The sequence below is a fragment of the Punica granatum genome, chromosome 3 (genome assembly GCF_007655135.1).
Source record: "Punica granatum isolate Tunisia-2019 chromosome 3, ASM765513v2, whole genome shotgun sequence".
NCBI classification, from domain to species: domain Eukaryota; kingdom Viridiplantae; phylum Streptophyta; class Magnoliopsida; order Myrtales; family Lythraceae; genus Punica; species Punica granatum.
The window spans coordinates 15,146,052-15,170,697 of record NC_045129.1 but is presented as its reverse complement, the minus strand read 5'-3'; the positions used below and the strand labels follow the sequence as shown (position 1 = coordinate 15,170,697).

Genomic DNA, 24,646 nt, shown 5'->3' with positions numbered 1-24,646 from the left:
AAAAACATAAAAATGTGAATTTTTAGAAGGACGATAAAAGAAAAAAGAGTTGAAATTCAGATATTAATGAATAATTAGGATGTGTATAAATTTCATAAAAGGAAAAGAAAAGAAAAGAAAAAGGTGTTAAAGATAGGGGAAGTAGTAAGACAGAAAAAAGAAAAAAGTAATAACGAAGAATGAATAGTTACAAAAAAAGAAAGAAAGAAAATGTGGAATTTCAGCTATCATGCCTTAGTTCAAGTGGTTTGAGATTTGTTTCCCTTAATCAGGTCTCAGATCCAGATTTGTGAATGGAAAAAATTTACGTTAGAACAGTTTTACACCTTAATGGATCGATCATATTCGAACTAAAATAGTTGGATCCTTTTACGCATTCGAATATCAGAGTACACCGAAAAAATATGAGATTTCAGAGAGTGTAAACTCTTTCTACGATGAGATATACGAGATTGTAGTAAGATAGATTAATAGGACTTTTTTTCGGCAGAGAGATTAATTGGACTTTGTGGGGGTGTATTCCAGTAAAGAATTAGTTTCTTAATTTGATTTGATTAGATTTTTTTTTCTTGATTATAAAAGAGGATCATGGCCTAGTATAATAAAATAAAAATTCTAATATCTAATAAAAGGCATGAGTAGTTGCATCGCGAGTTCAAACCTACAACCTCTTGATTGATGGGGAAGAGCGCGCGCCACTACACTACAATCTTGTAAAACGAGAAAATCCACTTTAGGAGAATTAATTCCTTAATAGGTCGACTCAGCTTGATTTTAGATTAGTCGGAGTCCGTTGGAATTTCAGATATCAGTGGTGGATATAGAAAAATATAATGCAGATATAAGAGAAAGAAGTTTAATCAATACGATGGAAGTCTATGATTCTTGAATTCAATTTTCACTATAAGTCATTGGTTCAATTGCAATAAGGAGCTCGTCGTTCATAAAACTTTACTTCATCGATATTATTCACATTTCAACGAAAAAAAAAAAGAGTAGGGACACGAAGCCTGGTTCTCTATTTACGGAGCTTGATCCTTTTTACAATATTATCAACTAATAAGAATGGTTTAGTTTGTTAGATCATGGTATTTAATTTGCCACCAAATAAAGATCCTCGTATACAAGGACTCTCGCTTCGTACTTCTTTAATTTTCTCTCCTTTCGATCGTATTCTAGGTCTTTGAACTTTTTTTATAATTAAAAAAAAAAATACGAGGAAGCACTTGGGTTGGGATTGCTACGAGATAAGGTTGCGATCACGACCTTAAAAGAAGAAACCAGCATGTAATACACTTTCTTTGGATTTTTTTTTTCAAAACAAAGTCTTATATGCTTTACTGATAAAGATGGAATTTCGAATCGATATCTTATACTATTGCATTAAAGCTCCTTCTTATGTATCATATATAATAGGTAGTATACGCATATGTATGTGCGAAAGATATTTCACATCTTTGTCAAATATGCCACGTACACAGTTCAAGAAATTACAGCAGCTTCATTCATGATTTTTTTTTCTTTTCTTTTCATAATTTGGATGGCCAAATGATCAAACATAAAGGACGACATTTCTGAAGCTTTCCATTTGCTTCAAAACGTTTGTTGTATAAGGAAATTGCAATTCATCCTAGTGACTGGACTTTTTACCCGTAGTACAGAAGATTGAAATGTATTGAAAGTAACTCATAATTCTTTTTTTTTTCAGAAAAAAGATTCATAAATTTAATATAATGAAATAAAAATTCTTTTACTCAATAAAGATGTACGGATAATCTCATTACGAGGATCGAACCTATAACTTCTTAATTGATAAGCAAAGGCTTGCGCCACTCGCTACACCTTCTTTCTCATCAAGTACCGCGTGCTAAATGAGAATTAATTTTACTCAATAGGTCATTGTCATATTGGCACCTTGTAATCCATCGAAATACAAAGTATTTAAAAATAATGAAGCCTTTTCACAATCCGAAAATTGATCAAGGAATAAAGGCAAAAAAATACTTTTGGTCCTCAACATTTGACATTTTTGTCTTAAACCTTTTTTTTACCATTCTCATCCTCAATCTTTTGTTTATTTGCCACTTTAGTCCGGCCGTCCAATTTTCCATCAAAAAATTCATTTCCTGTCCCAAAAATATATTATTTAAAATAACATAATTTTCAAATTTTTAAAAAATTACAAAAAATTTAAAGAAAAAGGAAGTGGATCGTATAGGCAAGGCTCCCACCGTCCCCTCTCCCTCAACCTCAATACTTTTTTTTCAAAATCTGTAAAATTAGGGCAACGGGGCGCGATGTCGGTGGCCACCACCCCGATTGTTAGCGCCCCCTCCTCCTTCATCCTTTTCACTGTGCGAACTGCGATCCCCTCCCCTTGTTTTTTTGGGTAATTTTTTTTATAATTTTGAAAATTATATTATTTTAAAAAATTAGTTTTTGGATAGAAAATGAATTTTTTGACGGAAACTTGGAAGCCAAACTAAAGTGGTAAAATGACAAAAGGTTGAGAACAAGAATGGCAAAAAGAAAAAGAAAAAGAAAAAGAAGTTTGAGACCATGATGGTAAAAATTCCAAAAATTGAGTTCTTCCCTAAACCAAAGTACATCATATCAAAATGGACGGTATGGGAGATGACGCGTATGACACAGCAACACGTGAACCAATCTTGTGGTGTTGCAATTTTAGCCATGCACACCCACGAGGAATAAGGACCAGTGTGTCCTTCAGAACCCTTTATTACAATACCCAAATTAAAAAAATGTGAGAAAAAAAATTATAAGGATTGATTGCTTGATAAAGAATTCTAAAAGAAAAACTTTTTGGGAAGAGTTCAGTGCAAAACATCCGTCCTCGACCTAAAATCGTTCAAAAAATTGTCTTGCACTCATCGTCAAATTCTCTCTGCCTATTTTTTTATTAGCCTAATCGACCTCTCTTATGTAACTCTTTTCTTGTTGAACCGATTCCTTGTGATTTTCAAAAACAAAAAATATGCGTACATATATATATATAAATATGTATATATATATATATATATGTGTGGATGGATAACTGAACACCAATTTGGATTGGTTCAAATTCCCATTAAATGAGGTATTGGATATAAGTATTGTGAATGGAGAAAATTCATGCTAAGAGATTTTACCTCTTAGTAGCCGAGCCGGTTTAAATTAGATTGGTTTGGAAATTTCCGAATATCAGGACTCATACCAAAAAAATGAATGATGGAGCAAATGATGTATGGAACGTGAAAATGAAAATGTCATCAACTGCTGTCCTTTTTCTTTTAAAGGCGAATCAATGATGATGGCGGTAATACGTCGCCCGCCTGTTCTTTTCTCGAAAGCGTCCTTTTAAAATGCAACCAGATCCGTTTTCATGGATATTCTTTGTGATAAGTTAAGAGGATTATGCATAATCAATTTCAATTACTTCACGTAAAGTGCGTCAATTACTATTACTACTATGGGTTCTGGTTGTAATCCAAACCACAGACTTCTAGATTCACCTGCAGCTAGCAATACCGATATCCATGACCTATGTTATACGAATCCTGCGAAATGCATGGTTAATGATGGACTGAACTAACACACCCATAGCAATATTTGATCAATATTTATAGTATACTTACGTTGAGGATGATGTCGACTGTGATGGGGCTTGGGAATTGAAACCTGTCGAAGGCATCAGTAACATAGAGAATTGATATAGAACAACGGAGGCTTATCATCTGAGGCAAATAGAAAAGTGCTGCCAATACATTCCTTTAGAGGTAAAAGTTGTACATGCTTCAAGTGATTCTTCAGTGATCTTATCTCACCACGTGACTTGAGAAAATACCAATTAAATCATGACAAATAGGTAAATCGGTGCTAATGATGCGATTAATTGTCATAAATATTTATAGTTATAGCAATTTTACAGTTCTTCCTCGTCACTTTTTTTTTGTGAGATATGACTTTTGAATGTGCGGTAATTCTTGCCTCTAATTATTTTGATTTTGTATTTCGAAAGTAAGATTTAGTCATATTTGGATATCGGCAATAATTCCATGTTCATTTGACTATAAATTATTATTATACCATAAGTGGAAATCTAAAAGTTGATTCCAAAGTTTATTTTTTGAAGGCAATTTTCATATTCAACTAGTGCTCAATGATGTTCATTGCATGGATTTTGAATCACAAATATAATATTTATGATGAAAATTTTAATTTTTAAGAACAAAGAACTATTAGTTTCAAATTTCAAACGATAATCTATAATATAATAGGCTAAATTTAAATGGTTCAGAGGCAAATTTCTTTTCTTTTTTGAACATTAATTCTTAGAATTAGTGTTTAAAAATAAATCTTTAGCAAATCTAGTGTGTGAATTGACTTAATTATTTTCGGATAGAATTATTTTAATGAGCAATAGTTTTGCAATTAATCTTTTTTATTTAGTATGTATTGCATATTTGTTTACTACATATATTTACTTTAGACAATACTGATCGTTTTGCTTATATATTTTTTTGAAGTAGCATCCTTCGATGTTCATAATTTTATACGTGAAATTTTTATTTCTTGCATACGATCATTAATTATAATTTCTGACTTTGTGATAATCTATTCATATACGCTCAATAATTTGAATAGAATAAAAATAATCTTATATCAATTTTCACATTTCTTTTTTATTTTTCAAGTGCATGCCGTTATTGGTCCATTGTACATAGTTAAGTCTGACCCACCAAGCCCTAAATGTCAACTACCTCAAGTGCATGCAATTATTGGCAGCTAGCAATCTAGACATCACATGTTTTAATATTCATGCAAAAAGATCACCTCGTCTGTCTCGTGCCCTCGTGTGTCCACGACCGACAACGAAACAAATTAAAACTCTCTGGAGAATACTTTGGTGGAGAGCCATGATAAAGGTTCACAGCCTTATGTCATTCCCGACTTGATATTTTAATTTAGAAGATTTTCTTTAAGGTGACCTAATTACTATTTGGTATCACTTTGCACATTATCCGTATCCACACATCCCATGCACAAATATATACTCGAAATCGATAAAAGTACGATCATGGACTTACTATTAACCTAATCCTAGAGCCACAAGAATTAAGCAAAAAAATTTCTAAAATTCCATAATCACACACCATGCTCAAAATTTATAAAAGGAAACTAATAACATGAAAGGAAATAAATTTCATGCCAATTTTGTAACTCTTTACAAAAATATTCTAATATCACATATTAGGAAGTTTCTATTTTGAAAAATATACAAGATATCATATATCTAGTATATCTTCCAAAATACCGTTTGATATCAAATATCATATCTCTAATCTAATTAGAATAGGATATCAAATATCTGGTTTCCATAAAATCAAATTTTAAGAAAACAATTTCGGTAATCAATTGTTCTGGAAATCTAATTTTAAATATTATCGAAAATTGCCCATCACGCGACAATCGCCGACTCGAGGCAGCCGATACACCTCAGCCATTCACAATGGAGAATCTTAGCCGCCCGATTCAACTGGGCAGTAGACAGGCCACCCGAGAGCAGCCCATCAGCGGTTGGAACGCAGCCAACAACCGTCCAGCACCTGCCTTCTACCGCCTGACATAAACCAGCAGCCACAAATTGCTTAGCAGCGGCTCGCAGCCTCCAGGGCCATTCAAGCAGCCGATCACGACCCAGCAGCCATCAGCACAGCTACCGATCAGCAGCCCGCAGCAACTGGCCTCCAACGGCCACCCAAAGCCACTTGAGAACACCCAGTTCAGTCCTGAGTGTCTAGCAGCCATTGGACGTCCAGTAGCTACCACTTGTGACTGTTCTTCGCCCGTGAAGGCCATCTCGAGCTGTTCAACAGCCGAGAGAAATCACCGGTTTGGTGATCGTACGAGAAACGATTTCTCGTGCTCGATTCGATACCGATTCGTCGAACACCTCAATAAATCGCAATCAACTACCAAAAATAGGTACAAAACATGTATCTAATCAAATAGAATGGTGACTCTAATACTACTGTTAGAAAACCGAGCAAGTGCGCAACGGAAACTTTAAAATTGGTAAAAATCAAATTTTTATCGCATGCTCGTTTTATCAAAAAACTCAATATCAAATCTTGACATGAAGAATCACCTTTTAACGAATAGATAACATTAAATATCGAATCCTCAAGAAAAAAGTGACAACCTTTAAACTTACCTTGACGGATTCAAGTTGTTTCGGTCGATCAAAATAACGGTCCAAATGTCCGGTCTCTTGCTCATCCACATGAACGTGTCGCCACCGAGTATAACTCATCTCGACCCGTACACTTTGATCTAGGTCGCCAAACTTGAACGGAATCGTCACGGAAGGAAAAGACCGCTTTAAGAATTTCTTGGACAACACCGGATTGTCGAACCGAAGCCGAGAAGACCTTCGATCTGCAAAGGGCAGGGGGCGGCTAACCTTAAGAGGTCTTAGCTGACTCTCTTCCCTTTCTCACTCTATTTCAGGTGTTGAGGATAATCAACACTACTAGGGTTAATCACAAGATCATACATATATATAGATTTACCCTAGGGACCTAATTGCAATTATTAATTAATCCACATTAATTAATTAATCACAAATTAGTCCTCACACTTTGAGTCATCTTATGACTTGCCCTCCAAGTAAGAAAGAATGATCAATCTTGTCCTTGACATAAGTTTCCATTAAAAAACAATCTATTTAAAGAAACTTTCCAAATAAGAAAACTCTCGTATTTCCTTAATTAGATTTATCCTTGATGTTGAATTCGACTTCAGGATGTGCTAGCACCCTTGCAACCACATTGCAAGCCTCATTCGATAATTAATTCCTAATTAACTTCCTCTATCATAATTAATTTTTTTCTCGATTTAGACACACTCAATGTGTGTCACTAATTAGGTTCATCACCAAATGGTAATGGGATTGTAACATCAACCCATTTGACATTTACCAAAAACTCTTTATGTAACCAAAAGGATAATTCTCAAGATACCTTGGTTCTCAAAGTTCACGAGTGACGCCTAACAGCACATCATGACAATCCAAATGGCGACAAATACATAATTAAAACATTCTGACGAACATGTGATCATATATACCATGCACTGAGTCCCTTCACTACAAGATTTCGATCTAGCCAAAGCTACGGTAAATGCCAAACCTATAGATCACATGAATTCTTTGATTTCTTTCTTAGATTTGTAGAACTTAAGTAGAAACTCTTTTCTATTCAAGTTTATCTATCCCGGCTGAGGATTTCTCGATCTAGAATAAAACTTACATCCATAAGACCTTTTCCCTATTTACTCAGGTTAGTGAATCATGTCTTGATCAAACACCTACATCCAAGTATAACTAACTAGAATCACTATCTGCCGAATACTCAATCTGAGCAAAAATACATTAGCAGTAGCAAATTCTCATTACACATTCATGAGATAGTGTTTCATCTCAGGTCTAAGGATTATATGCACTAATATGATCTAAATAATATTCATTGACATTAGTAAATTACTGTATGAATATTATGTGTACATCACGCTCAACTACTTATCCTATAAGTATTCACATAAACAGTTATCAGATAGCATGAGACTCACTATTCCATCTTCATTAGTATATATATATTAATCATGGATACAAAGAGCGGCGACAATCTATCTTGAGAGATAATGTCTGGTTAAGTCTCCTACGATCGTAAACAGTAATTACTTCATCACTCATATTCTTAATTCTTTAAGAACGAAGCATTCAAAATATCTTAAGAACTTTATTCTAATAAACATAGACAATATACGATTAATAGAATAAACTCCATTGCCATAAAAGGAATTATCCAAGTACATAAACCGACTCGAGGGCATATCACTAACAGAGTCATAAAGTGAGGGCAGTTTGTCGGTGAGCTCGTTGCTGCAACATGCAGGAAAGGAAGAAATGAATGGCGGGAGAGGTTGATTCCATGGATGGGAGACGGAAGAGAAGGGCAGTGTGGGTAATGGTGGTCGAGTTGAGGTTGCGGCAATGTTCTCTGCATGCAGCGAGGAGGAAGGGAACAATGAAGGGGAGGGGCAAGTGGCTTGAGGGAAGGGAGGGGTTGATGAGACCGACAACAAATGGACAGGCGGCCGCCGTGCTTAGAGGTGGAGGCATGAATCAAGGCTTGACGGTAAATGCAGGGAAGAATGGACGAGACTGGTTGGGTCTGTTTTATTTGCTAAATAGAGGAATTTGCTAGTGCGAAGGGATAGATGCCCCCCCTTAATTAGTAAGGAGGCGAAACGGTGTATGCAAAAGGAGAGGAAAGGTGGAGGAATGCAACCAAGAGTAGCATTTTGATGGCGGGTAACAAACGGTAGCAATTTTAGTGGGGGCAGGAGCAATTCTGGAATTTTAAAAATATAGGATTAACCTATACTTGTTATTTTATTGTATTGCATGTATAATATATAGGGATATGTGGGTCTGAGTATTCTTTTCTTTCCACGATACCCGGACTTTACCCTGTAGGGAACAAGTTTCAAGATTTTGGAATCAGACCCTACCATGTTGGAATCTATAATTTTTTTTCTTAGCACAATAAATGAAATAAATAACTAAATAAAAAGATTACATTCACAACCATGCAAAACAAATAAATGTCGACATAAATTAATCGGATCACATCCATCCACATAATTAAAGGATTACGTAACTCTCTTTAGGATTATATTATAGACAAAGCATATAGGCAACTAAAAGATTTTGCAGTTATTTTGCAAAAAAAGGATGATGTAGCTTTTCTTAATAAACAAAGCAAATAAGCTCTCTTTAGAATTTTGTAACTACTACATCGCACATAGAGAATAACTAAATATAAAATAATTTTTTCAAAAAAAATATAGGTCCTAGATACCGGTTCTATGGGTACCATGTATGTTGGAATAAGAACCTATTTTCACCGATTTTTTAAATTACTACATGGATTATACCCTAACGGATAGGTTCCAACTTGTTTCGGGTATATCCGGTCTCCATGCACACCCCTAATAATAGAGTAGAATTGTTACATTCATTTATTTATTTGAAGAGTATTTAATGACCTGAAGTGAACTTTAGATTGACAAGCATTTATTGACTTCAAGTGAATTTTACTTGGGTATAGATAAATGCCTCTAATAATATCAACTCAGGATCATTTAGAAAATGAATTTTAAAATATTTAAGAGTGCATCTACAAGTGCGATAGAAGGTTCTATAAAGCACCATCACATAATTTTTGATAAAAAATCTTTGTTGGGCAAATAATTTCAACACCATTATGCATGGCAATTAAATTTGTGATTGCAGACAAGATATTTTCCTATAGGTGAAAGGGGTCTTGGTGTAGTGATACAAGGTGTTGACTCGGAACAAAAAGGTCCTCGATCTAATTCTCATTAGTGGACCTCCCTTATGACGGAAAAAAAAGGGAGATATTTCCTATTGGTGAATGCATGATTATATATGAAGATTGATTATACTTAATCTATATATCGAATATCAATTAATCATTTATTTTAATTTTATTAGCTTTTAATTATTGTCTCATAAATACTATCTCATTTTGAAATCAATAATTATTTTAAAAGCAAAATAGGAACATACCGAAATTGATTCTGCGAATGGTACTAAAACTAATAGGCACTAGCATCTAGGGAAAGTTCCTCTCTATATCATATTTCAAGTTATAAGGAAATTTGTTTCGACCAATTAGTTCAACTCCTAAAGCTTACAACACGGCATAACCATCCAAGTATTATCGGAAAATTTTGACATTTAATGCTGTAAATGGTCTCTTTTATTTTTTGCTGAATAAAGTTCTTCATTAATGGGAGGTTGTGTTTACATTGATTCCTAGACTTACATCTGGATATCCCTCGAAAGTGCATAGAAAGTGAAAATTTGACAATGAGACATATTGACCCAAGTCGTGGGCTAGGGAGTTGTTTGTCCTAGGGATCCATGAACATAATCAATCCGAAAAGAATTTTAGAGTTACAAAAATATCCGAAACTATGCTCCTAATTTCCCATGGAGAGTTTTGTGGGTGCAAAATGGCGTCTACAAATAGCAATGTGTCGCAGCGTAGCCAGATCTTCTTCATTCCTCTTTCTGCAGCTATGTTTAGGGTAAGGAAGGCTACTCGGGCTTCTGCCTGAAGTGGTTTGTCCTCTTGCGATACTTGGAACCATGATAGTGCATGTGGGTTGTTCGGATATTGTAGTATTCCCGCCAAGCATGATCTGCTGCTATTCCAGGATGCGTCTGTACTAATGATGGTCCAGTCAGATCTTGTAGGCTCCTGTGATGCTTCGAGTTGTAGTGATCGTGCATGTGAACTTTCTTCTTGTTGCAACTTGTTGTGTCCGCTCCTATTATGTTCCCAGAAAGACCTCGTAATTCTTTTGATCGTTTCGTGGAGATCTGCTGTTTTTCCTGCATGCAAGATATTGTTACGTGAGTTCTACAGTTGGTATAAAGTGATAGTTGCATATAGAGATAACATGGTCTTATCGGAGCTATTTGTTAAAAAACTGCGTGGAGGGCAACCAACAAAATCAATCAAATCCTTTGGATTGGAACACGGGATGGAGTTTGAGTGTATATCATAAGGTGATTCCCTCCAAGCAACACGATAAAAGATACAATCGTTGTAGATATGTTCAAATTTATCGGAACTAGTTAAGCAAAGAGGACAAGGTGTGTTTTCTTCGCTAAATCAGGGGAGGCTTTAATTAGCTATTCTCCAAAGATGGAGTTTAAGGCATTCATGGATTTTTAGATTCCATATGACTTTCTACACTATTCCACTATGATTTAAGAACCTATGCTTCTGGTCTATGAGGTAGAAGGATCTGACAAAATGCTTCCCTGATGTGTTTGGAGTCCAAAGTGTTAAGTCTTCGTAGTCTTCTCGGGTAGGTGCATCTTGAGTCTGTTTTCCACTCTTTCTTGATTGAAGAGGTTTGTGAGTAGTGGAATGTTCCATCTTTTCGAATGAAAGAGCATCAGATCTCATACTTTTAGCTCCGAGTTTGGAGCTGCTTCTGTCTTGGGGGATGCTTTGTGATCTTCCTTGCCTGGGACCCATGGGTCTGTCCAAGCAGCAATGGTTGAGCCGTCACCTACAGAAAAGCAAGTACTTACCTGTATGGTATCCTTGCACCATTGGAGACCTTTTCATATTGGCGAGGGTGAGGATCGGTTGGAGGAGTTTAGGAAATTACCCAACTTCGCCTTGAGAGTCCTGCCCGTAAGGCTATCGTTTGTTTTTGGTAGAGCCCATGCAGTTTTGGATAGCATCTCTTTGTTTGAGTCTTCTGCTCTTCGGAAGCCAACTCATTGGTTCATAGTAGTTGCCTTCTTCCTTACTAGTACCCCACCAGAATCTTCTTGTCACTTTGTCGATAGAGTTTAATATGGATTTTGGAAGCTAGAACAGTGACATAATGTAGATTGGTGTGATGTTGATCACTGAGTTGATCAGAGTGGCCTACTCATGAGAGTGCTCTTGTCTTCCATGATGCCAGTTTGCTTTTAATTATGTCGATGAGAGAATGGAAGGATTCTTTCTTTCTACTTTTGATGAACATTGGGTTTCCTAAATATTTGGCGCCTTCCTTTAGTTTTCTCATACCCAGGATGGCTTTAGCATTTCTCTTCGTGTCTGCACTGGCATTCCTGGAGAAAAAGAGGTCTGACTTTGAGCAACTAACTTCTTGGCCTGACCAAGAGCAGAATTTGTCGAGAGTGCTCTTAATACTTCTGATGTTTGCTTCAGTTGCTCTTAATAGGATGATAATGTTATCAGCAAACATAAGGTGTGAGATTTGTGGTCCTCCTCTACTTATCTGTATTCCCTTGATATCCCCGTTGGCTTTGGCCCTATAAAAGAGTCTAGAAAGTATTTCCATTAAAATTACAAATAGGTAGGGTGAGATAGGGTCTTCCTGCCTTATACCTCTAGATGGCGAAAAATGTTTGTGGGGCGAGCCGTTGTGTACAATTGAGAATGTTGAGGTTGAGATGCACTAATAGATCCATGATATAAAGGTTGAGTGGAATCTAAGTTTTTCTAGAATCTTTATAATGAAGCTCCATTCCAATTTGTCGAAGGCTTTCATAAAGTCTATTTTCATTCCTATCCATATACTGCGCGTTTCGTCTTCCTCGTTGTATGTAGGATCTCTTGGGCTAGGAGTCCATTCTCATTTATCCATCTTTCTTCGATAAAAGCGGTTTGGTTTGGGGAGATGATTTTGTGAAGCAAAGGTTTGAGTCTATTAGCAATGATTTTCAAGATGACCTTATAGCTGACATTGTGTAGACTGATGGGTCTGAAGTCCTTGAAGGTGGAGGCTCCTTGACTTTTTGGTGCTAGGCGGATAAACGTGTTATTCTACTCAAGGAGTATATGGCTCAATCTGAAAAAGTTTTTGACTGCATCTAGAAGAAGTGGCTTAACAGTTTCATCGTAATGCTTGTAGAACGGGAAAGGGATTCCGTCCGGGCCTGGTGCCTTGAGGTTTGGGATTGAGTTTAGGGCCATGAGAATTTCATTGTCATCCGAGATTTGGGTTAGGCTTTCATTCTCCGAGTCTAGTATTGTGGGGTTGATAAGCCCTTCCAAATCATCGAGTATATGTGGGTGGAAGGTGTTAAAGAGTTATTGAAAATTCCTAAGGAAATAGTTTTCTATTCCTTTGTGATACTGTCTCCATTCCCCATCACTATCCTTTATGGCTACAATGCGGTTTGATCTACGCTGGATGACAGTTGATAGATGGAAGAATTTTCAGTTTATGTCTCCTTCCTTCAGCCAGATTTCCCTCGATTTCTGTCGCTATATCATATCTTTCCTTGTAAGGTTTTCTTCTAGTTCTGCAGTGAATTTTTCTTCTTGCGCCTTGGTCTCAGTTGTGGGGTGTTTCCCTTGGATCTCTTGTATTCTTTCCATGATTCCTGCAATGTTAGTATCGCAATATCCAAATACCTCATTGTCCCATTTCCTAAATTCTTTTTTGACCATTTTTATTTTGGAAGAGAGTTGAAACACCTTCGAACCATTAACTATTCTATTCCATGTGTTTTTAACAATCTCCTTACTGGAATTGTCCCGAGTCCAAGCTTCTTCAAAACGAAAGAGTATAGGTTTGAACGAAGAGTCCATCCACAGTTTTAAAATAATCGAATTATAATCAGATTGAATTTGAGGGAGGTGTAAAAACCCCACTCTTGGAAATGTAGTTCTCCATTCATTATTAGTAATGGCTCTATCTAGTCTTTGCTTAATGGAAGCTAGACCAAGTCTCTTATTATGCTAGGTGAAGGGATTACTGGTAAACTCGATATCAAAACATCCAGAAAGATTAAGAAAGGAGTATAGAAAAGATCGTGAAGATGAAGCAAAATTTCGACCTCCTATCTTATCAGTAGCAATACAGATTTCATTAAAGTCTCCAATAATCAATCAGGGCTGATCAATAGAAGTTGCAAGTTCAACAAGCTCAGCCTAGAACGAAGATTTTTCATGTATGTAAGGTGGTCCATAAATAGCAGTTAGTATCCACAGGGTAGGCAATACATGATGTTCAATGATAGCATGGATATAGTATGATGAAGATTTGAGAATGGTTACCTTTAGCTCCATCTTCCAGAGTATACAGAGACCTCTTGTTGCATTTAAGGATTCTACTGAGAAAAAGCCTTCTAAGTTGCAACGCTTTGCTATTTTATTGTAGTGGTCGGAGTTGGCCTTGGTTTCTGAAAGAAAGATAATACTCGGTCTATACTTTCTGACGAGCAGTCTTAGAGCTCGGACTGTCGGTTCACCTCTTAAACCCTGACAGCTCCATGCCAATAGACTCATGGCTGCATTGGGGGCTTGATTAGGCCCGCCTCCTCGGCCATTTGGTCATCTTCGGTGTAGGATTCTTGTTTCATCTCCTTGTCATAAAATTTGGCAAGTTGTTGTGGTGAGTTCAGTGGCCTTTGCATCATTTGGTACTGGTATTTTGAGCTCCTTGAATAGTTTCCGTATAGCTCTGATTCCCCGTAAATGATGTTGCTGCCCCTTATTCCCGTGAAAAAAGATTGCATTGGCTTCCAATCTGCTTCCATCACATTATCGAAGGTTTTTGCTATTTTGTTGCATGATCTGGAGCCAGGGACCGTGAGCTTGAAGATATCTTCCAATGACAATTCAAATTTCTGTTTTCTCCTTGGGAATGAGATCACGACTTCCTCAGTTAAGGAGCTACTGGCTTTGCTTGGTTGGTGGTTGAACTTGCTGGAGTTGGGATGGATAGGTCGGGCGGCCCACAGGGCTGGGATTGATTGGTCGAGCTGGGTTGGATGGGTCAAGCAGCGGCTTCGGAGTGGGCTAAGGCCTCGGAGCGGGTTGTGGCTTCGGTGTGGGCTGTAGCTGTGAGGTATGTTGCCTGTTGTCTGTGGGCCTTGGCTTCGGAGTGGGCTGGGCTGTGTGGCCTGATCTGTTGGGCTTCCTTTCTCTTGATAATGGGCCTATGTTTGGGCTTATTGCTCCACTAGCCCAGAATAGAATGAGTCTAGATGGAGGGCCTAGAGTTCCATTTTCTTCCCTACCGTCTTCTTCCTAGGAGAGAAAATCGAGTCAGCCCTGTGCAAAAAGTAGGGCTCGATGTCTATGGAGTATTTCTTCTTTGAGCTTCCAATGGTCAGAAGGTCAGGCACGATGTTAGGGCACATTCCTTCTATCGCATTAATTATGGGCATGTTGTCATTTTCATTTGTCAGAGATTTCCTCGGTGAGTCAAATTTGTCCCCGTGCCCCATTTTTTGGGAAATCAAGCCTCGACGGAGGGTTGGGGAGGAAGCTCCAAGACATAAGTGTGTATCTGGGTTTGTCGCCATAGTCAACGACGTTACGGAGATGTCTGAGAGGGTCTGCAGTGGTAGGAGGTCTGTCTGTAGGTCAAAACATAACCAAGGGCCGTATAGGTTCAGGGACGTTGGGGCTTTCGACGTGCAGTGGGCTTGATCGTGGCCAAGGATCCCGCAATCATGGCAAAACATCTTCAAGTGTTCGAATTTGAAAAAAACCCTGGTTGTTACTCCATTCTTTCTTATGATAAGATGTTCAGGACATAAAGGCTTGGTGATAGGGACCTTGACTAGGGCTCTTGGCGTGACATACCACTTCGGGAGAGAAGGTGAGTCTTTCTAGTCGATTTCCAGAACTTGTCCTGCTCTTTGTGCTAGCTTAGAAATGTTTCCTATGGAGAGTAATTTGGGTGGGATGCCCCTTATTTGAATCCAGAATGAAATTGAATCAAATTTGATTTCTTCTAATGAAAGTCCTATGTCCCACCATGTTATCATCATATGGGCACCTTGAACTGACCAAGCTCGGTCCTTTTCAACGTATAACATGTCTCTTTTGTCCCTGAAAAGGCAAATCGGTATATCTTCTGCGTATTTCTTCGGTGTGATGTCCCTTCTTGGTATTCCATGCTTGAAGCAGGCGGGGGATGATGGCTTTTGGTGGTTGGGGTTTGAAGCCGAAAGGCTTGATAAGGAGGGTCAATGGTATCGAGTCCTGTGGTTCTTCTTCACGGTCGACAAGTCTAGGATTTCTTGTCTGTGGGCCATAGATACCTGCAAGCCAAACATTTCCGATAGGGAGCTTTCAATGTCTACTGGGTCCATTGGTGGTGGTGGGGTGTCTTGTGGTTGTAGGGGAGGTTTTGGGATGTTTGAATGGTAGAGTCCTTGTTTGCGTTTTGTATCCTTTGGAGGCAGAATGGGAGAGATGATCGGGGGGGTGGTTGGGGTGGTACTAGCCATTAAAGCTCTGGCAGCAAGTTAGATGCTGGAGGAAAGTTTGGATGGTATGATCTCTTGTGGCGGTTGGTGAGCTGAAGGGAGTTTGGATGGTGTTGTAGGCTGTAGTTGGGTGAATGAGTGCTGCGTATCTAGTGGTGTGATCTAGATGCTTGTTCTTTTACTGGATTGCAAGAGTGATTGTGTGGACTATGATGAATTCCTTATGTTGAAAGTTGCAGGTTGATGAATGCTGAATTGTTGAGTCGATTGAGAAGGAAAAGGGGGGAAGAGGAGATGGAAAGCTTCCAACAAAGGGAAGATTTTTAGAGAGAGAGGCTCTCAACTTAGGAGAGAGAAAGTTGTTTCAACTACGCGTTTCCCTTTAGTTTGTGGGGTTGATCTTCTTCCGTAAATGTTCTTTCAAATTACTTAAAGCTATGTCCGCTTCGTTCTTATCTTACAACCTTAGGATCTCTTCTTGAAAAAATCAACAGCAAGAAGGGTGGTCGGACATATCTCGAGAAGGCGTGCGATTTGTCATGGTCACTGGCGTGCGATTTGTCATGGTCACTTATCTTAATACTGCGAACTTCAAAAGGATAATTTATTGAACACGCTCTAAATTTCCATTTGCAACAAGTAAGCGGGGAAAAAAAATTAAATCATTTGCAACAATCTGCCGTAGGGTTATTGCCCTGTCCATATTATGCATCTCTGTAAACCGGCCCAATGTATCAAGCTCAGCCCAATTCCTTTACCCGGCCCAATGTCAACCGTTTCCAGTTGTCAGAGGGGTCAGATTACCGTTGTCACTCGAGTTCATATATAACCACTGACCAATAATAATTCCAAAGGATTTGACCTAGTGGTTTTAGTGTAGCTCATGTATCTACCCGATCCCAGTTCGAAACCTCTTGGCTCCACCAGAGTGCCTTTGGCGTAATTACCTACTCCTTGCACCTTTGGAAATAGGCTCTACAATGCAGAATGGTTGGGAGGATTGAATGATTATCCCGAAGATCGATCTTTTCTTCTCCTCGTTCACTGTTTTCTTCTCTTTTTGCCCATCTCGTGTTTCCCCTTTCGATTATTGCATCAGAAAGTCACAGTTAAGTATCTTATTCGATTCGGGATAACTCGTTCCTACCACTTGGTGGTAGTACTTGCAATAACTCTAGTCTTTCCTCGTGCACAGGATTACAATTTTTTTTCAGTCGGTTCTTGAGGATCTGCATTAAAGATTGGAAAAAGATCATAAGGCTGCACTTCTGTAATTGTGACATGACCATGAGATATAGCTGCACAGCTTGCTTCTAACCGTAATTGATATTGTCTACCACGAATGAAGGAATGAGCGACAATCGCAGCTTCCTATTCATGCTTATGCCTGAATTCAAAAAAATATTAGTGCGAAAGCGGAAGACGAAGTGAAGCTGCTCAGATACTTGCTTATGCATGGACGTGAGCTGAAGAAAATTTGGTTCACTGCAAATCTTAATTATCTAGGCCGTGGAGATCAGGACTTCCTCTACAACAAGGTAGAAAACTTCTATACGGCTTCCGAAGCTTGTAAGTTCAATGTTAGACTAAGATCAGTTCTTAAATGAGACTGGGAAAACACGCATTTTTCACTCAGTGTGACATGGGTCAAGCATAGCTATCTTTCATCCATTTGGTCCATTATTTTGCTTCCTTACTGTAAAATGCCGTGAACTTTCAGGCTGCACATTCACCATACCTTGGATGGTGGTCAGATACAATCATAAGTACATAAATAATCTAAGATGAGGAGAAACTTATCATTGATCTCTGATGTTTTAGACTGAGCTTGGTGTATCGTGATTGAAATGATGAGATGATGTTCGTGCAAAGGAACCTTAAGTTTACACTTCCTTTCGGAAGCATTACTAGAGTTTGGCAGACCACAACTTTTCAATGTTAAAGAATTTTATCACGGTTGTTTTCTGTTTTCTAGGACCTTAACGGTCGTTATTTTGAAAATAAAAGGATTTGCCTTTTCTGTTCGAGGGTTTTGGTTGTTATGGTTAAATGCTGCACGGGCTCCAGCAGCTAAAGTCCATGTTCCAATCTACATCCGATCATACATATTCTCTATGCTCAGTTCCTAACCAAAGTCCATGAGAACAAAACCAGAGCCCAATTCTCAATAGACTTCCCGGAGTCAGCCTGTCCAGAGGACCTGTTAGGAAACTGTTTTGTTAGTTATAAAATGAGTGGAAGGAGCAGAATTCTGTTGAGTCGCCCAGTCTATTCTGAGCTCTCTGACAGTTGCATTCGCCCTTCAGAAATCTTGGTGTCAGGCACAGATAAAGAACTTCTTCCAAGTTAAATTCCGAAAGTTTTCCACCTTTCGGCATCGGATATTCTCCATTCATTTCCATTACCAAGTAAGGTCTCTCCCTCAGATCGTGAAAGCATCTCCCCTTCCAAACAAGCTTTTTATGTCTTGCTTGTCGCTCTCTTCGTTCTTCTATCCTATCCCATGTTTTCTTCCTGACTAATTTCGAGGTATCACTAGGATGTCGCACTGGATTCGGTAATCAAGAGAACTATCCACTGTTGTGAAGTTGCATTACTCTGGTGATCTTTCTTTGCCGGCCAGAGCGTTTGTATGTTTCTTGCTTTTACGAAATCTTTTTACTGCTTCCATTAGTCAGTTTTTTAAGAATCTGCATGAAGGCATAAAGTTTCAACCTAGAGTTGCACTTTGAGTGTTTTGAACTTAATGAAAAGTTATCGCGACGAAGGGCCTCTGTCATTACCCCCTGAGCTATTCATACGTGAGTCGCTGGAGGTCCTAAAACTCAACTGCAACTTAAACCTTGACGACTCCATTAAAAAAAATCCCCCGAACCTGAAGGTCCACTAGATCTCCCTGCATTACCCGAATCAAGATCTTGTGAAGAGGTTGCTCAGGTGGTGTCCTAGGCTGGAAGACCTCTCCATACCTGGGAAGCTGTTCTTGGGTCAACAGAGAAAGAAGATGCGCATGATCCTCGCCGTACTTCTGGACTACGAGAAGCCCTTCAACGGCATCCACCTGACGACCAGGAAGAGCTTTGCTTTCTCCAATCAGGTTCTCTAAAGCGGCTAAGCATATGTTCACCACTAGAGTCTCCCAGGCTTAACTACAAGCTCAACATCAAATGCCCGGATGTCAATATTCCCAGTATTTTTCATGGAACTATACCGCTCTCCTATTCCATAAAGAAGTTAGAGAAACTTGCTGAGAAACCAACCGACATTGACAGGGGAGAATGCTTTCAACAGTTCTATGGGATTCGCCAGTATCTGCTCGTTAGGGTGACAGCCGGAGTCACATTTTCCAGTACAGTCTTGAAGGTAAGCGGCAAATATTCAAATATAGCTTCAGCCTTCAGCTTTATCATACATTTTCTTTTTCTATGACTTGGAGATGTCGGGCTGTCTATGAACTTACGATGATGAGATGGAATGGTAATTTCTTTGTGAAGGCTGCGGTGCTTTGGAGTCCTCGTGATCTACCGACATTTCGAGGTCTGACTCTGATGTGTGTGACGCATCTTCGGGTTCATTTACCTAATAACTTCTGCAGCGAAGTGATACCTTATCTACTCAAGTGCTTCCAAGATCTTGAAAAGCTATGCGTAACTAAGGTCAGATCAATTCTACTTACCGCAGTGACAAAAGAAAACTGGAAATTTGTCAGCTGATGTTCTGAATTGTTTTTCTCTTTTCCTCTTTGTTTGCATTTGCAGGAGTCTCCACCAGGCTGCCACCAGATGCCCCAGAAGTTCAACTTTCCCGCATGGGCACCTGACTGTTTGACGAGTAGCCTCAAGGAAATCACATTCAGTAATTTCCGGACCAATATTCAAGCAGAGATAACGTTGCTGTTATACTTTCTGGTGCATGGAGAAAAGCTGAACAGGTGAAGCTCAATGTGGGTCACCAGTTCGAGTCAGATGCAATCAGAATGTTCTACAATATCTACAGATTCCAGAAAGCTTCTCGATCCTGTTGGATCATGATCACAGCTGATCCAAGAGTAGAAGACCATTTTGGAGATGTTGAGTGTGATCGATCCCACTCGATGTTACTTCAATCAAGCTGGATGAGCTTTTTTCTTTCTGATCCGTGTGTTTCGCCACTTCATTGATGCACTTCTGTGTGACTCGATGTCCTGTTTTTGTGCTTTTTAATGGAAGTTTCTTAATGGAACCAGCAAAGCATTTGGAATTGGACCTGTTCCAGGGAGATGCGAGTAAAAGTATCAAATGTATTTGTCGACGCTTTTAGATTGATAACGCGCCTTGTGTCCATGTATCGGACCAAGCACCAGATTAGACTGTCAATCTTGGACATGAGGGATCATCATCGTAATTAACTGAGTTTAAATGACTCCCCACCCTGACCCACTCCTTCCTAATTCTATCCAAACACGGGTTATGAAGCATTAAGAGAATCCCTCCATCAACTATCCTCCTAGGCCACCCTCTAATCTAAACAAGCTGTTAGTTTTGATAGTTTTGAATGCATACTTGACAAAGGTGTGAAACGGAGAATCGGGAGCGCAAAGAGCAAAGGGAGATGTTGGCCAGGTTTACTAATTAGTGATAGAGGAAATAACACAAAGCGAGACCCGACGTATGAGCCAACAATAGAAACAGTATTTTGCCCATTTGTTGAATTTTCATATACTGTGATTCGAAAAGTCACTTAGCCATAATATAGTCTATTATACGCAACACCTTCTTATGCATTCCCTCTCCTTTTGAAGCACTGTGACTTCCCCATGTAATTTCTTGTAGCTTCATAATTTTTACTAGATTCGATTAAGAGAAATTCATAGTCATTCACTTCAGTCATTTCTTATCCAATTTTCATTTCTACATTGCATATCATTGACTTAAGAACTTTTATCAGTGTTGGATTTGAATCAGATTTTAGATTCATCTATATTGATTGACTGCCTCCACTATGTTGTTGCTAGCAAAGACCACTATTTCAAATCATTCCTGCAGGAGATCCAAACCCTTTTTGTTTTTTTTCCCTGATCTTTCAATAAAAGGTAAATTCTTCAATGGTACACTCTGTTGTGTACCACAATGGCACAAAAATTATAGAGTTGTGCATAATTTACATATTTTACCTCTTCACACTTTTGTTTCTTTACATTTTGCTCGACAATGTTATGTAGTTGTTTTCGGCTCGTCCTGCCGCATGTACCACAATTCCTCTGCGTCACCAACCACTAAATCATTCTAATAAATTAGTTTTTCCATTTTTAAAATTCGAACTTGAAACACGTAAAAGAAAACACTTAAAAAAAACAAGGGTGGAACCGCTCGGACCAATCCACTTTGGTTGTTATCTCCCTTCTTTCTTTCACTTCTCAGTCCTCGCACGGGGCAGCCGCTATTCGAATCCACCTCGCGGCTCCATCTGCTTCTTGTCGCGGTTCCCGTCGTCCATCGCGATCCCGAAGACTGTTCATTCTCGCGGTTCGCTGCTTCTCTCATCCGTTGCTCCTCCGTTTCGTTTTCCCTTTATCATTTTCTCTAACTTCAACGTTTGTGCAGCCTCAATCGAAGTCTGGGAGCCGTCCCCTTCCCATCATCTCTGTCTGTCTAGGGTTGCCAGGAACCTCATTTGACTGGTACGTTTACTCTCATAGATGAATTAGATATTTGGTCGTAGTTATGCTTGTGCTGGTTGCTGCTTGCTGCTCCGATGAATTGCTTGTTTCTATGTTCTGCTTGCTTGCTGCTTTTGCTTGGGTTCCTTTGTTCTACTGCAGCTTGCCAACTTTCTCTTGTCTATGTGCTCTTCATAGTTGATAGCATTCTCCTGCTGTTTGGCCTTTCGGATATTGTTTCTGTACACCTTCAAAATCTTTTCATCTTTCCCCTCGACTCTGCGAAACATATATCATTATCCTCGAGCCTCCCATTCTCTTTTCCAATTGAATACGAAGAGACAAATTGACTTAGAGCTTTATGATTTCATCATCATTTTTTTATTTTTTGCTTAAATGATGTCGGAAATAGATTGTTTTGATTTCGATAAGTTGTAATTCTTCTCTAGTGCCACTGAGTTGTTTGTTTTCTTGAATCTTCAGTTGCTAATAATCCTGATTATTGTCAGTCTTTTAATTGTTAATGAATTGCAGCTGCTGCTGTTGCGGTCCTTTCACCTTCGTGATTGAGTTTTTTTTTTTTTGGTTGCATTATGGGTTCTAATATATGGTAATACTTATCATGCTAGTGGATGTATTTTTTCTTTACTCTTTAAACTTAGAATTATACTTTTTGCTGAAATTAGACAATGTGATGATTTTGGAGTTGGAATTTAGTCTATGAACTGTGATATTAAGGCTTGATAATATTAATTGAAAAATCCGTCGAACCCATAAGCCCATGACTTGATGGATTCGATTGCCGGTCCGGTTCTGAAAACACCGAGTTTTACTCTCTGCTGTTGGTTGCTGCTGCTCAGTCTGGTCAAGGAGCTCAAACTCTCTGCTGGTAGCAGTAGCAGTAGGAGAAGCAGAAGCACGAAGATGCTGAAGTTCCTGTCAAAGGTGAGAATCGAGTTCAACGCCCTCGACCCGCGCATCGCGTCATGCATGGAGTTCCTGGCGCAGTGCAACGCCCGCAAAGCCAAGGAGTCCAACCCCGCCTGCCAGGTCGTTGTCAAGCGCCGAACCGATGAACACCCGCCCCAGATCACCGTCACCTTCGTCAATGGAGTCGAGGAGGTCTTCGACGCCACCTCTACCCCTGCCCAAAACATCCGGACCATGATCCTCGAGAAGGGCCAGTACCTCGAGACTGAGCAGATGTTCCATGAGGCGGGCGAGGCGTGGCCCGTCATCATCCCTGATGAGGAGCTCCACCAGTTCGCCCCCGGCACTAAGGTTGGTCTTTTCATTTCATTTGTTTGCTTTTCGTGATAGGGGTGTGTGGGTCGAGGTCCGGTTTTACTGGATTAGGGTGTTTTGCCTCTGTGACTGACATTTGTTGAACAGGGAGGGTATTTGTTTCGGTGTCTGCATTTGCTGGTTTATTTAAGTCTGTGTTTTGAGGCCCCAAGCTCTAGCATTTTGTAGCATAACCTGGGATTTTTATCGGAGATCCTCTTGAGAATTTTTCAGAGCCCCCAATCCCAACCAAAAAGTTTCCTCCTGGGCTACCAAAGAATTGGCTTCTATACGTTTGTTTCTTGCTTGGTGATCTAAAACTTGCAAGTTCTTTTCTTTTCAAAGTTCTCATTATTACCCCCTCATTTTTAGTTATATGTTGGTCGTGTACTTCTTATTTTTACTTAGTTTATCACTGTACTGCATTGATTGGCTTCCCCTTTGACTTCCTCTCGTTGTAGTCAAGTACTCTGTAAAATGTGATTCCAAGCACGTAGTTACAGTTATTTAGTATTCTTTTACCTTTTGTTCTTCATGTATACATGGTTCTTGCTATTATCTGTTTCCAAATTAGTTGAACTTTATAAGGGAGGACACCCAAGTTTTGGATGGGGATGTTACCTAATCTGAACTGCTAAGAAGGTTTTTCAGAGTTATAAGAAGATTAGTTGGACTTTATCGCATGGTTAATTCGTGTCTCTACAAGATCTATTCTCTTTATTTGACTCGTGTCTCTACCCATGGGCAATCTTTGGTGGGCTAATATTATGAATTTTGCCAACTTTTGACATGATTAATGGTATTGTCATTTGGTCTTGACAGCCTCGGAAAGCAGAGGAGAAGAAGCTGTAGGAGCCCATCCTTGCTCAATGTACTCTTGCAGGCCATCATCATATATGGCCATCTTATCCTCCGAGAACCTGGTTGAATCTTTCTTATCACCAAGGAGCACAATAACTGATGCAGAGCTTCAAGATTTAGCATGTTGATCAAGCTTCTTGATGCTGCTGAGGGACTGTTAAGATGAAAGAGTTTTCTTCAATTGAGTTCTCTTTCCTTCGTGGCGCTACAATTGTTTCCAATTAGGCGCGATCAAAGTAGTGACATGTTCAGTTGGACACTTTTTGGTAACGGTTGCTTGTAAGTCGCTCATTTTGGTTACTAAGACGGCAAAAGTTCATTCCTCACACCCTCATTGATTGGAACCATGATCAATCATGAGGTACAATCATAGTGTCGACTTTCCAATCATTCAAAGAGTCGGACTGCCATGCAAGGGATCTGGAGCATTTGAATCCATTGTTATGTCGACTGATTGCGGAGAAAGGTGAAAGAAGTGTGGATAGGATTCATCAAACACTGGCCCCTGAGCTGTTCTGTTACCAGAATCTGGTGGTGTCGCTGACGCCTTGCTGCTACATAGACCTCGATGAATATACTGCTAACGATCTCCCGAAGGTCAAGGAGCTCGAAATTTCCCTCAGTTCCCTGAACCGACAACTAGTGGTCAGTTTAATCCAGGGTTGTCCTTTGCTGGAAGGTCTAAACCATATGTCGGGCGCTGTTCCGAGGTCGAGAAGGTAGAAACCTTAGAGACGATCTCAAAGAGGAGATTCTCGTTCCCCATGTGATCTCGATTTGATAATTTGAGGGAGTTCATAGCATGGCAATATTTATACCGTCCACCACATGTGAAAATCGATTTTTCACAAGCAGTTTCTCAAATTGCACCATGTGTTCCATCTTAACTTCTAAGACTGATGGTTTAACTAAAATTTTATAATAATTACCTTACTTACAATACTAAATTTAAAAATCTTATTTTCATTCTTATTTCATTTTATCTCACAAATATTATGTAATAGATATTA

At 39.1% G+C, this 24,646-nt stretch overlaps 1 protein-coding gene across 1 annotated transcript; it reads left to right on the top strand.

The window, feature by feature from the left end:
* The first annotated feature begins 21,199 nt into the window (after positions 1-21,199).
* Positions 21,200-24,026, top strand: LOC116202012. Its single transcript, XM_031533522.1, has 4 exons — positions 21,200-21,357; positions 21,436-21,512; positions 22,352-22,772; positions 23,598-24,026. Exons 3-4 carry the CDS (start codon positions 22,416-22,418, stop codon positions 23,625-23,627), a joined length of 387 nt encoding a protein of 128 aa, XP_031389382.1. The 5' UTR covers positions 21,200-21,357; positions 21,436-21,512; positions 22,352-22,415; the 3' UTR covers positions 23,628-24,026.
* Positions 24,027-24,646: the final 620 nt, after the last annotated feature.